This window comes from Babylonia areolata, chromosome 31 (genome assembly GCF_041734735.1).
Source record: "Babylonia areolata isolate BAREFJ2019XMU chromosome 31, ASM4173473v1, whole genome shotgun sequence".
Taxonomy (NCBI): Eukaryota; Metazoa; Mollusca; class Gastropoda; order Neogastropoda; family Buccinidae; genus Babylonia; species Babylonia areolata.
In genome coordinates, this window is record NC_134906.1 from 11,131,276 (window position 1) to 11,143,775 (window position 12,500).

At 45.2% G+C, this 12,500-nt stretch overlaps 1 protein-coding gene across 1 annotated transcript in view; it reads left to right on the forward strand.

The window, feature by feature from the left end:
- The window catches only part of LOC143276028 (pre-mRNA-splicing factor SYF1-like), a 51,812-nt gene that overhangs the window by 30,224 nt on the left and 9,088 nt on the right, over positions 1 to 12,500 (forward strand). Inside the window, exons 16-20 of the mRNA XM_076580413.1 lie at positions 1,840 to 1,915; positions 5,771 to 5,880; positions 8,328 to 8,431; positions 9,308 to 9,407; positions 11,992 to 12,108. Of these exons, the coding sequence (XP_076436528.1) occupies positions 1,840 to 1,915; positions 5,771 to 5,880; positions 8,328 to 8,431; positions 9,308 to 9,407; positions 11,992 to 12,108 (507 nt within the window). The remainder of the gene's footprint in view (positions 1 to 1,839; positions 1,916 to 5,770; positions 5,881 to 8,327; positions 8,432 to 9,307; positions 9,408 to 11,991; positions 12,109 to 12,500) is intronic.

Below are 12,500 nucleotides of genomic sequence, written 5' to 3' on the forward strand. Positions count from 1 at the left end.
TGACTGTCACAAAATTGGGGGGGGGGGAATTCCTTTTAAGTGATCGCTCCAGCAGGCAGCCTGTGAACCCTGGCCATAAACTTGTTCAGCTTGACAAAAAATAATTTGCACAAATTGGAATGGTCATGGACGGGCGCAATAGCTGAGTGGTTAAAGCGTTGGACTGTCAATCTGAGGGTCCCGGGTTCGAATCATGGTGACGGTGCCTGGTGGGTAAAGGGTGGAGATTTTTACGATCTCCCAGGTCAATATATGTGCAGACCTGCTAGTGCCTGAACCCCCTTCGTGTGTATATGCAAGCAGAAGATCAAATACGCACATTAAAGATCCTGTAATCCATGTCAGCGTTCGGTGGGTTATGGAAACAAGAACATACCCAGCATGCACACCCCCGAAAACGGAGTATGGCTGCCTACATGGTGGGGTAAAAACGGTCATACACGTAAAAGCCCACTCGTGTGCATACGAGTGAACGCAGAAGGAGAAGAAGAAGGAATGGTCATGTACAGTACCCGTGAGGGTCAGGGTACGGTTCCTCCTCTTGTCCTTTCTCCCAGTTTCAGTATCAGCAGCTCAAGGAGGCGTCACCGCTTTCGGACAAATCCATATATGCTAGACCACATCTGCCAAGCAGATACCTGACCAGCAGCATAACCCAACACTCTTAGTCAGGCCTTGAGAAAAAAAAAAAGAAAAAAAGGGTAAATAGATAATAGATAAATACATTAAAAAAAACAAAAAACATTACTACTACCAGTAATAATATGTATAAGGCGCAAAAACTTGATGAAGTCAACTATAAGCATACATAAATAAATAAATAAATAAATAATTTAAAAAAGAGTATGGAGTTCTCCCAGTGTCTAGTCATTTGGATGAGAAGATAAACCAAGGTCCCATGTGCAGCCCACGCTTGGCACACTGAAACAGAACCCATGGCAACAAAAGTGTTGTCCTCTGGCAAATGCTGCACAAAACGTCTGTGTTGATATGTACACAAATATACATGGCTGTACTCAAGGCCTGACTACGCCCGTTGGGTTATGCTGCTGGTCAGGCATCTGCCTAGCAGATGTGGTGTAGCTTATAGATAGGAATTTGTTCCGATCGCAGTGACATCTCTTTGAGAATTTGAAACTGAAAAAATCTGTCACTCCCATTCCTGTGTTTCAATTTCTACTTCTTCTTCATTCCTGGGCTGCAACTCCCAAATTCACTTGTATGTACACATGTGGGCTTTTACCTGTATGATTGACCGTTTTTACCCCGCCATGTAGACAGCCATACTCCGTTTTCAGGAGTGTGCAAGCTGGGTATGTCCTTGTTTCCATAACCCACCGAACGCTGACATGGTTTACAGGATCTTTAACGTGCGTATTTGATCATCTGCTTTCGTATACACACGAAGGGGGTTCAGGCACTAGCAGGTCTGCACATATGTTGACCTGGGAGATCGGAAAAATCTCAAACCTTTTACCCACCAGGAGCCGTTACTGTGATTCGAACCCGGGACCCTCAGATTGACAGTCCAACGCTTTAACCACTCGGCTATTGCGCCCGTCGATTTGAACGGTCAAGACGTTTATCTGCCAATACATTGTCCGTGAGAGTCTTGGTTCGAATCCTGCTCTCACCCTTTCTGCCAAGTTTGACGGGAAAATCAGACTGAGTGTCTAGTCATTTCGGATGAGAGCCATTACTGAGATTCAAACCCAGGACCCTCACTTTAACCACTCGGCTATTGCACCCATCATTTCATTACCTGGTGGGCTAGAATAGCCTGAGGTGTGTAGGAGGTAAGAGCTGGTCATGACCAGTGACGCTGACCGTTGTTGACAGGGCGGGAGTAAGCTGGAACGTGCCAGGGACCTGTTTGAACAGTGCTTGGATGGCTGTCCTGATAAATTCGCCAAAGGTAGGTTGTGTGTTTGTGTGCATGTGTGTGTGTGTCTGTGTGTGTATTTATGTGCTTGTGCATTTGCACATACGTATAACACTCATCAGATCCAGAATAATCAGAAACAAATCTTTTTGTCATATGTATAACACTCATTGGATCCAGATTTTTGCCGTATGTGTAAGACTTAACAGATCCAAATTCATGAGAATCAAATCAATTTGTCATATGAATATTAAAATTCCTCAGATCCAGAATTTTAGAATCAAATCAATTTGTCAAGTGTATAAGACTTATCTGATCCAGATTCATCAGAATCAAATTGATCTGTCATGAGAACCATAAATAATGGTTCACAGACATAACAATAACGAAAAGTAAAACCAACCAGAGCACAACAAGTGTGAGACATAATCTGATATTAATTAATTGCAATGTTTTTAAAAGCGAATATGTGAAATGCTTTTATTTGAGAACATATGTTTATTACTCTTGTTTAATCAAGTAATCCGCATGTGTGGGGTGGGTTGGGGGGGGGGGGGGGGGGAGTGCGGGTGTGTGCTGATTATCTGGTTGCGGTTTTCCGCAACTTATCTTTATTCTTATCTGTCTTTTATAATCAATGTGCAGTATAGTAGGCTATGTTTATAATTATATTCAAATAATGTTTCTTAATTCTTTCTGTTTTTACATTAAGAATACTAGTTATTACCTGCAGTGTGTGTGTGGATGCATGTATGAAATGATGTATGTGATTTTTTTTTTTTACATTTGTATCTTCGTAATATTCGTAAAAGCTGTTGTTGACTTTTACAGTTATGGTCCCCATGTTGTTTACTTGTCTATGTTGTGATAATGCACCTGACCAAATTTCTCTAGTTGGAGATAATAAAGTTATTCTTATCTTATCTTATCTTATCTGATATGTACTTTGAAACGTTTGTATACAAATTGTACTGGTCAAGAGTCATGTTTACACATATGACTGGCTGTATTGACGTTGTATTGCATTGTATTGTATTGTTTTGTTTTTTGTCACAACAAGATTTCACTGTGTGAAATTCGGGCAGCTCTCCCTAGGGAGAGTGCATCGCTACACTGAGAGCGCCACCCATTTTTAAAAATTTTTTCCTGCATGCAGTTTTGTGAAAAAAAAAGATTTTTTTTTTTTTTTCCTATTGAAGTGGATTTTCCTACAGAATTTTGCCAGGGACAACCCTTTTGTTGCTGTGGGTTCTTTTACGTGCACTGAGTTCATGTTGCACACGGGACCTTGGTCTATGGTCTCGTCCGATTGACTAGTGTCCAGACTGCCACTCAAGGTCTAGTGGAGGGGAAGAAAATACTGGCGACTGCCGTGAATCGAACCAATGTGCTCAGATTCTCTTGCTTCCTAGGTGGATGTGTTACCTCTAGGCCAGCACTCCACTCCATGATATCAAAGTTTGCAGATTCAGATTTGATATTGTGTAACAAAACTTCTCTTAAATGAGAACATATGACACATTTGTTGAGAAAATAGTTTTTTTACCTTGATATTTTTTTCTCTTTGTTGACAAAATGAATATTTGCACCTGAATTTTGTATAAGACATACTTTACTGTTCTCACTGTCCTCTTTGTTGAGAAAATGATTTTTCTTTCACCTTATGTTTGTTTGTGTTTTTTCTACAACACAAACATTACTTATCTCTTTGTTGAGAAAGTGATTTTCTTGTTCATCTTGATTTTTGTACACCTTTCTCCATGTGCACACTTAGGCGGTAGGTACCTGGCTTGCCCAGTCAGTTGAACGCCAAGCTCACAGCTCAAATGTTGTGAGTTTCTTCTTCTTCTTCGTTCGTGGGCTGTAACTCCCACGTTCACTTGTATGGACACGAGTGAGCTTTTACGTGTATGGCCTTTTTTTTTTACCCTGCCATGTAGGCAGCCATACTCAGTTTTCGGGGATGTGCATGATGTTTATGTTATTGTTTCCATAACCCACCGAACGCTGACATGGATTACAGGATCTTTAACGTGCGTATTTGATCTTCTGCTTGCATATACACACGAAGGGGGTTCAGACACTAGGAGGTCTGCACATATGTTGACCTGGGAGATCGGAAAAATCTCCACCCTTTACCCACCAGGCGCCGTCACCGTGATTCGAACCCAGGACCCTTAGATTGACAGTCCAACGCTTTAACCACTCGGCTATTGCGCCCGTCGATTTGAACGGTCAAGACGTTTATCTACCAATACGTTGTCCGTGAGAGTCTTGGTTCGAATCCTACTCTCACCCTTTCTGCCAAGTTTGACGGGAAAATCAAACTGAGCGTCTAGTCATTTCGGATGAGACGATAAGCAGAGAATCCATGTACACTTTGCGCTCTGAAAAAGAACCCAAGGCAACAAAAGCGTTGTCCTCTGGCAAATGCTGTGCAAGACCGTCCGTTCTGATAGGAACTCAGATGTGATTCACATGCACGCACTCAAGTCCTGGCTGCACGCGTTGGGTTATGCTGCTGGTCATTGTGGTGGTGTCGGTGTTGTGTTAGACAGGTCTCCCTCCCCTCTCCTCCCCTCCCCTCCCCTCCCCTCCCCTCCCCTTCCCTCCCCTCTCCTCCCCTCCCCTCCCCTCCCCACCCCTTCCCTCACCACCCCTCCCCCAAACTTTCCTGGCATTGTTATCATTGCCAGCCATATCACTGGTGGTGTCAGTGTTGTATTAGACAGGTCCCCCTCTCCCCTCCCCTCCCCTTCCCTCTCCTTCCCTCCCCCCAACTTTCCTGGCATTCTTATCACTGCCAGCCATATCACCGGTTGGTGGATGTCAGTGTTAAACCAGAGTGCAACTATCATACACGCACATACAAACACTTACACTTGCACACACACCCACATGCACACATACACACACACATGTACACACACACGCATGCACGCACACATGCGCGTGTACACACACACACACACACACACAGAGTTATCACTGCCAGCCCTTTCACATGTTGAGGGTGTTGATGTTGAACCTGATCGTTTTTATCACATACATGCGCATACGCATGCACACACGTGCGCGCATACGCACGCACGCAACACACACACACACACACACACACACACACACACACACAGAAAGTGATGAAGAGCGTTGACCTGTGACAGCCATTTTCCTGCTGTAATACACACTTATATGCGCATGCACACACACACTCACACACACACACACACACACACACACACATACACACACACACACACACACACACACACACACACACACACACACACACACACACACACACACACACACACACACCCATACACACACACACACACACACACACACACACACACACACACACACACACACACACAGAGAAAGTGATGAAGAGCGTTGACCTGTGACAGCCATTTTCCTGCTGTAATACACACTTATATGCGCATGCACACACACACACACACACACACACACACACACACACACACACACACACACACACACACACACACACACACACAGAGAAAGTGATGAAGAGCGTTGACCTGTGACAGCCATTTTCCTGCTGTAATACACACTTATATGCGCATGCACACACACACACACACACACACACACACACACACACACACACACACACACAGAAAGTGATGAAGAGCGTTGACCTGTGACCGCCATTTTCCTGCTGTAATACACACTTATATGCGCATGCACACACAAACACACACACACACACACACACACACACACACACAGAAAGTGATGAAGAGCGTTGACCAGTGACAGCCATTTTCCTGCTGTAATACACACTTATATGCGCATGCACACACACACACACACACACACACACACACACAGAAAGTGATGAAGAGCGTTGACCTGTGACAGCCATTTTCCTGCTGTACGCCAAACTGGAGGAGGAGCATGGTCTGGCTCGACACGCCATGGGGGTGTACGACCGCGCCACCAAGGCTGTGCTGCCTGAAGAGCAGAACGAGGTTTGTCCTGGTGAAACTATTGTCTTGTCTTGTCTTGTCTTGTCTTGTCTTGTCTTGTCTTGTCTTGTCTTGCCTTGCCTTGTTTTGTCTTGTATTGTATTGCCATGGGGGTGTACGACCGCGCCACCAAGACTGTGCTGCCTGAAGAGCAGAACGAGGTTTGTCTTGGTGAAACTATATTGTCTTGTCTTGTCTTGTCTTGTCTTGTCTTGTCTTGTCTTGTCTTGTCTTGTCTTGTATAGTATTGTATTGCCATTTGGTGTACGACCGCGCCACCAAAGCTGTGCTGCCTGAAGAGCAGAACAAGGTTTGTCCTGGTAAAACTGTCTTGCCTTGTCTTGACTTGTATTGTCTTGCCTTGTCTTGACTTGTCTTGTATTGTATTGTATTGCCATGGGGTGTACGACCGCACCACCAAGGCCGTGCTGCCTGAAGAGCAGAACGAGGTTTGTCCTGGTGAAACTGTCTTGTCTTGTATTGTATTATCTTGTATTGTGTTGTGTTGTATTGCCATGGTGGTGTGCGACTGCCCGAAGAGCAGAATGAGGTTTGTCTTGGTGAAACTGTCTTGCCTTGTCTTGTCTTGACTTGTCTTGTCTTGCCTTGCCTTGCCGTGCCTTGCCTTGTTTTGTCCTGTCTTGTATTGTATTGTATAGTATTGCCATGGGGGTGTACGACCGCGCCACCAAAGCTGTGCTGCCTGAAGAGCAGAACGAGGTTTGTCTTGGTGAAACTGTGTTGTCTTGTCTTGTATTATCTTGTATTGTGTTGTGTTGTATTGTATTATCTAGTATTGTGTTGTGTTGTATTGCCATGGGGGTGTACGACTGCCTGAAGAGCAGAACGAGGTTTGTCCTGATGAAACTGTATTGCCTTGTCTTGCCTTGTTTTGTCTTGTCTTGTATTGTATAGTATTGCCATGGGGGTGTACGACCGCGCCACCAAAGCTGTGCTGCGTGAAGAGCAGAACTGTGTTTGTCTTGGTGAAACTGTGTTGTCTTGTCTTGTATTGTATTAGCTTGTATTGTATTGTGTTGTGTTGTATTGCCATGGGGGTGTGCGACTGCCTGAAGAGCAGAATGAGGTTTGTCCTGGTGAAACTGTCTTGCCTTGCCTTGTCTTTATTGTATTATCTTGTATTGTATTGTGTTGTGTTGTATTGCCATGGGGGTGTGCGACTGCCTGAAGAGCAGAATGAGGTTTGTCCTGGTGAAACTGTATTGTCTTGATCAGTACATAGCTGCATGAAATAGTGTGCTTTATTGTTTGTCTATGTGTGTGTACATGTATTAACCCGATTCAACCCTGGGGAGTCTACAGCCTCCACAGTCTTCGATGCCGTATTGATGCAGAATAAATGCAGAAGATACACTGGTTTTCCTCCAAAGTATGTGTGGACATGTCTGGAATTACTGTAGGAGTTAGTTCCCTTTTCTTTACTGTTTATGTAGGAACGTAAAACCCGTTTTAACAAGACGCCTGTGCAATACTCAGGCACAGAGCTCAATGAGATGTTTGGCGTTTTAACAAGACGCCTGTGCAATACTCCGACACAGGGCTCAATGAGATGTTTGGAGGGAGGTGGGGGGGGGGGGGTGTGGACATGTCTGGAATTACTGTAGGAGTTAGTTCCCTTTTCTTTACTGTTTATGTAGGAACGTAAAACCCGTTTTAACAAGACGCCTGTGCAATACTCAGACACAGGGCTCAATGAGATGTTTGGGGGGGGGGGGGGGGGGGGGGGGTTGGACATGTCTGGAATTACTGTAGGAGTTAGTTCCCTGTTCTTTACAGTTTATGTAGGAACATAAAACCCGTTTTAACAAGACGCCTGTGCAATACTCAGACACAGAGCTCAATGAGATGTTTGGAGGGGGGGGCGGTGGGGGGTGGGGGGTTGGACATGTCTGGAATTAGTGTAGGAGTTAGTTCCCTGTTCTTTACAGTTTATGTAGGAACGTAAAACCCGTTTTAACAAGACGCCTGTGCAATACTCAGACACAGGGCTCAATGAGATGTTTGGAGGGAGGTGGGGGGGGGGGGTTTGGACATGTCTGGAATTAGTGTAGGAGTTAGTTCCCTGTTCTTTACAGTTTATGTAGGAATGTAAAACCCGTTTTAACAAGACGCCTGTGCAATACTCCGACACAGGGCTCAATGAGATGTTTGGGGGGGTGGGGTGGGGGTGGGTGGACATGTCTGGAATTACTGTAGGAGTTAGTTCCCTTTTCTTTACAGTTTATGTAGGAACGTAAACCCCGTTTTAACAAGACGCCTGTGCAATACTCAGACACAGGGCTCAATGAGATGTTTGGAGAGGGGTAGGGGGGGCTGTTTGGGGTTTTTTGTTGTTGTTGTTTTTGGTACCCTGCGTTCATTTCTACAGTATCTGTTTTCCTCCAGTCCAGTTTGAACTCTTGTCAGTCATACCTTGTTTCCATTTTCAGATGTACAACATTTACATCAAACGAGCAGCAGAGATCTACGGCATAACGCACACGCGTTCCATCTACGAGAAAGCCATCGAGGTGTTACCCAACGAACAAGCTCGGTGAGCGCTTGAAAATATTTCATCCTCGTCTTCTTCCTCTTCCTCCTCTTCTTTCATAGGCAGCTACTTGCACATACACTCATTTCCGTTAGTTAGCTTTTAAAGCGTAGGGTTGTTGTTTTGTGGATGATTATGATGATGTGGATACTTGCAAAGCACCTATCCTCAGTCAGAGACCAAGTTCTAAGTGTTTCACAAAGAACGGATTGATCTGCACAACCGGCTGCCCACCTGACAGCTGCCTTTGGGCACTCATCATTGGTTTCCTGTGTCGTTCAGTCAGTTATGTTTTCTAAGGGAACATATGAGAGCTGCTGTGAAGACTGAAAATTTGTTCACATTATGCCGTTGGGTAAAGCTGGGGATAAGAAATATGCTGTTACATGAGTTGAGACTCAGAACTCAGCGATGAAACAAGTCATAATGAGAGGTGACTGGAAAGAATACTGTGCTTACAAATGAGATGTTGGCTGTAATGATAAGGAAAATTGATACTGAGCGTGGGAAGTAGGAGACATGAGCATCTGGGAAACTCAGAATGAGAACAGAGCAGGCCTTGAAGGGGAAAATGAGCAGTTAGGGACGAAAGTGCCTGTAACTGTTAAACATAAGGGTTTGTAACAGACGTTTGAAGTTGAACAAGTTAGGGACATTAAAGCCTACAGCAGTTAAGTATTTGAAGTTCAAGCAGGCAATAGAAGTAACTGTAAAATATGTCCTTAAACGCTGAAGGAGGAACAGAAGCCTTTGGAGAACACCCTGCTTTGTGGGTGTCTGAAGAGATCAGAAGGTGTCTGGAGCATTACTCCTGTCCACATGCATTTGAATACAACAGTCATGGATGTGAAAGTGTGTGTGTGTGTGTGTTATTTTCAGAGAGATGTGCGTCCGCTTTGCTGACTTGGAACGGAAGCTGGGTGAGATTGACCGTGCCCGGGCCATATACGCCCACGGCTCCCAGATGGCTGATCCCAGGGTGAGTGTCTGTTGGAGCATAGGCACCGTTTGGGTATTTCCAATGATAATCAAGTAGAGAAAATAGAATGAGAGACAGCAGGTTTCAAACAACAGGTCCAGAATGGTCGTGTTGTCTGAGGTACCCGTGGAGCCTTGGCAAGTCAAAGAAAGTCCGGGGATCCAGAGATCTCAATCAACGTTAAGATCAGGACTTGTATATATATATGTTAGTCAGTCGTGTCCGACTATGACCATCAGAACAGCAGAGGAGGCAACTGCTGTTCCGACTATTTGGGCTAGAATTTGATTATAGTGGAGAGTGTCTTGCCCAAGTTACCTCCCCACTTTCTTGGCCAAGAGGGTTTTAGGACAGTCGGCGTTGGGATGGCTCCCAAAGGCCAACTAGCCCACAAGGCTGCAGCACTGAGAGAGCTAGTGCAATTTTGCCTCCTAGGTTGAGAGTCATAGTCCTTCACAAAAGACTAAGCTGTAAATGATTTCCCATTGACTGGAGAAACCATTGATAATACAGCTCTCACTTTGCTGTTGGCCCAAATGTAAAACTTATGTCAGTCTGTGATATAAGCCGAGTGTTGGGCCCCATCAGGACTTGTAACACCACAGTGAAACCTGTCCTGCTTTATGGAGCAGAGACTTGGAGAACCACTGTCACCTCCATGAAGAGAATCCAATTTTTTGAACAACACCTGCCTTAGAGGGATTCTTTGGATTCGCTTGCCATAGAAAAAAAATCAGAAATGAAGAACTGTGGGAGCGAACAAGACAGCAGCCTGCAGAAGAAGAGATCCTCCAAAGATGCTGGAGTTGGATGGGCCACATATGTATTTGTATTTCTTTTTATCACAACAGATTTCTCTGTGTGAAATTCGGGCTGCTCTCCCCAGGGAGAGCGCGTCGCTACACTACAGCGCCACCCATTTTTTTGTATTTTTTCCTGCGTGTAGTTTTATTTGTTTTTCCTATCGAAGTGGATTTTTCTTCAGAATTTTGCCAGGAACAACCCTTTTGTTGCCGTGGGTTCTTTTACGTGCGCTAAGTGCATGCTGCACACGGGACCTCGGTTTATCGTCTCATCCGAATGACTAGCGCCCAGACCACCACTCAAGGTCTAGTGGAGGGGGAGAAAATATCGTCGGCTGAGCCGTGATTCGAACCAGCGCGCTCAGATTCTCTCGCTTCCTAGGCGGACGCGTTACCTCTAGGCCATCACTCCACATGCTCCACAAGCCTGCGTCCAGGACTACATGACAAGCCCTCGCCTGGAGCCCACAAGGAAAAAGGGAAGAGATGGTGTCCAAGAATTATGTGGTGCCACAACCTGGAGGCAGACATGAAGAAGAAGACAGGCCACACCTGGGGACAGCTGGAGCCACTGGCACAGGACCAGGATGGCTGGAGAGGGTCTCCTCTGGTGTGTGGCCTCCTGGTGACCTAACATCGATGGTTCCCTGTGGACTGCCGACGCTGGAACTACGACGGACAAACCCGGGTGTGGCCGTGTATGGGGGAATCTAAATGAGCGGTGTGGGAGTAATGCCACTGAAACGGTGCAGATGACGGGGCAGCAAAAAAAAAAAGAAAAAAAAAAAAGGATGGCTGGAGAATGGTTGTTGGTGGACTGTGTCCCTGGTGGGGCAACAGGTGTGGATGAGGTGGAGACCAGTGGAGGCAGGATTAGCACTGAAACCACCACCTTGCTGTTGGCTGGGTAATATGTTGATTTGATTTGATTTGATTTAGCACGTTGACAGATATTAACATGATTTCTCTGGCGATCTCTTTGTCATGAAATCATCGTACAATTTCTCACATGAAATAAGAGAGAGGGGGGGGGGGGGGAGGATGAAATATCTGAACATTGTGTTTCAGAAGTGCTTGAAATTGATAATCTATCTACACACACAAAAAAAATCTTTATTTATAGCCATGGTCAGTAGGGTGATTAATGTATGCAAGCAATTCAGTTATAAAATGAAACATCAACAAAAACAGTAGTACTGTAATATACAACATGTAGTATGAGTTTAAAGACCCATGCTTCAACACACAGCCAACAGACCTGGAGGAATCGGTTGAACAGTGACAGGCACAATAGCCGAATGGTTAAAGCGTTGGACTTTCAATCTGAAGGTCCCGGGTTCAAATCACGGTGACAGCGCCTGGTGGGTAAAGGGTGGAGATTTTTACGATCTCCCAGGTCAAGATATGTGCAGACCTGCCAGTGCCTGAACCCCCTTCGTGCGTATACGCAAGCAGAAGATCAAGTACACACGTTAAAGATCCTGTAATCCATGTCAGCGTTCGGTGAGTTATGGAAACAAGAACAGACCCAGCATGCACACCCCCAAAAGCGGAGTATGGCTGCCTACATGGCGGGTTAAAAACGGTCATACGCGTAAAAGCCCACTCGCGTATAAACGAGTGAACGTGGGAGTTGCAGCCCACAAACGCAGAAGAAGAAGAAGGTTGAACAGTTCTTGTGTACGGCACCCCAGTGACTCTTCACAAAGCTCAGGGAAAAGAGGATAAAGATATGAGTTCAGAACTTTTTTTGAGGGGGGGTGGTTTGTTTGTTTTTTCAGGTGGCCCATCAGTTCTGGGAGGCGTGGAAGGAGTTTGAAATCAACCACGGCAACGAGGACACGGTGCGCGAAATGCTGCGCATCAAGCGAAGCGTGCAGGCCACCTACAACACTCAGGTGAGAAAGAAATAATAATAATAATAGTTTATTTATATTGCTCCTTTCATTAAAATACAGTAATGCTCAAGGCACATTACACGAGTAAAATATAACAAAATTAAAAACTCTGTACATAAAATCACATCTACATCTTCTACGTAATTAAAAACCAAGCATCAAAGCATGCACAGACGAAATGCACACACACACACACACACACACACACACACACACACACACACACACACCCTCCCCTCACCCTTCTCACACACACACCCACACGCACGCACACAGAGACAGACACACACACACGTGCGCGCACGCACGCTCAGACACATATCATTACGATATATGTATGCATGTGTATACACACATGTCCGAATCACACACACACACACACACAGCACATA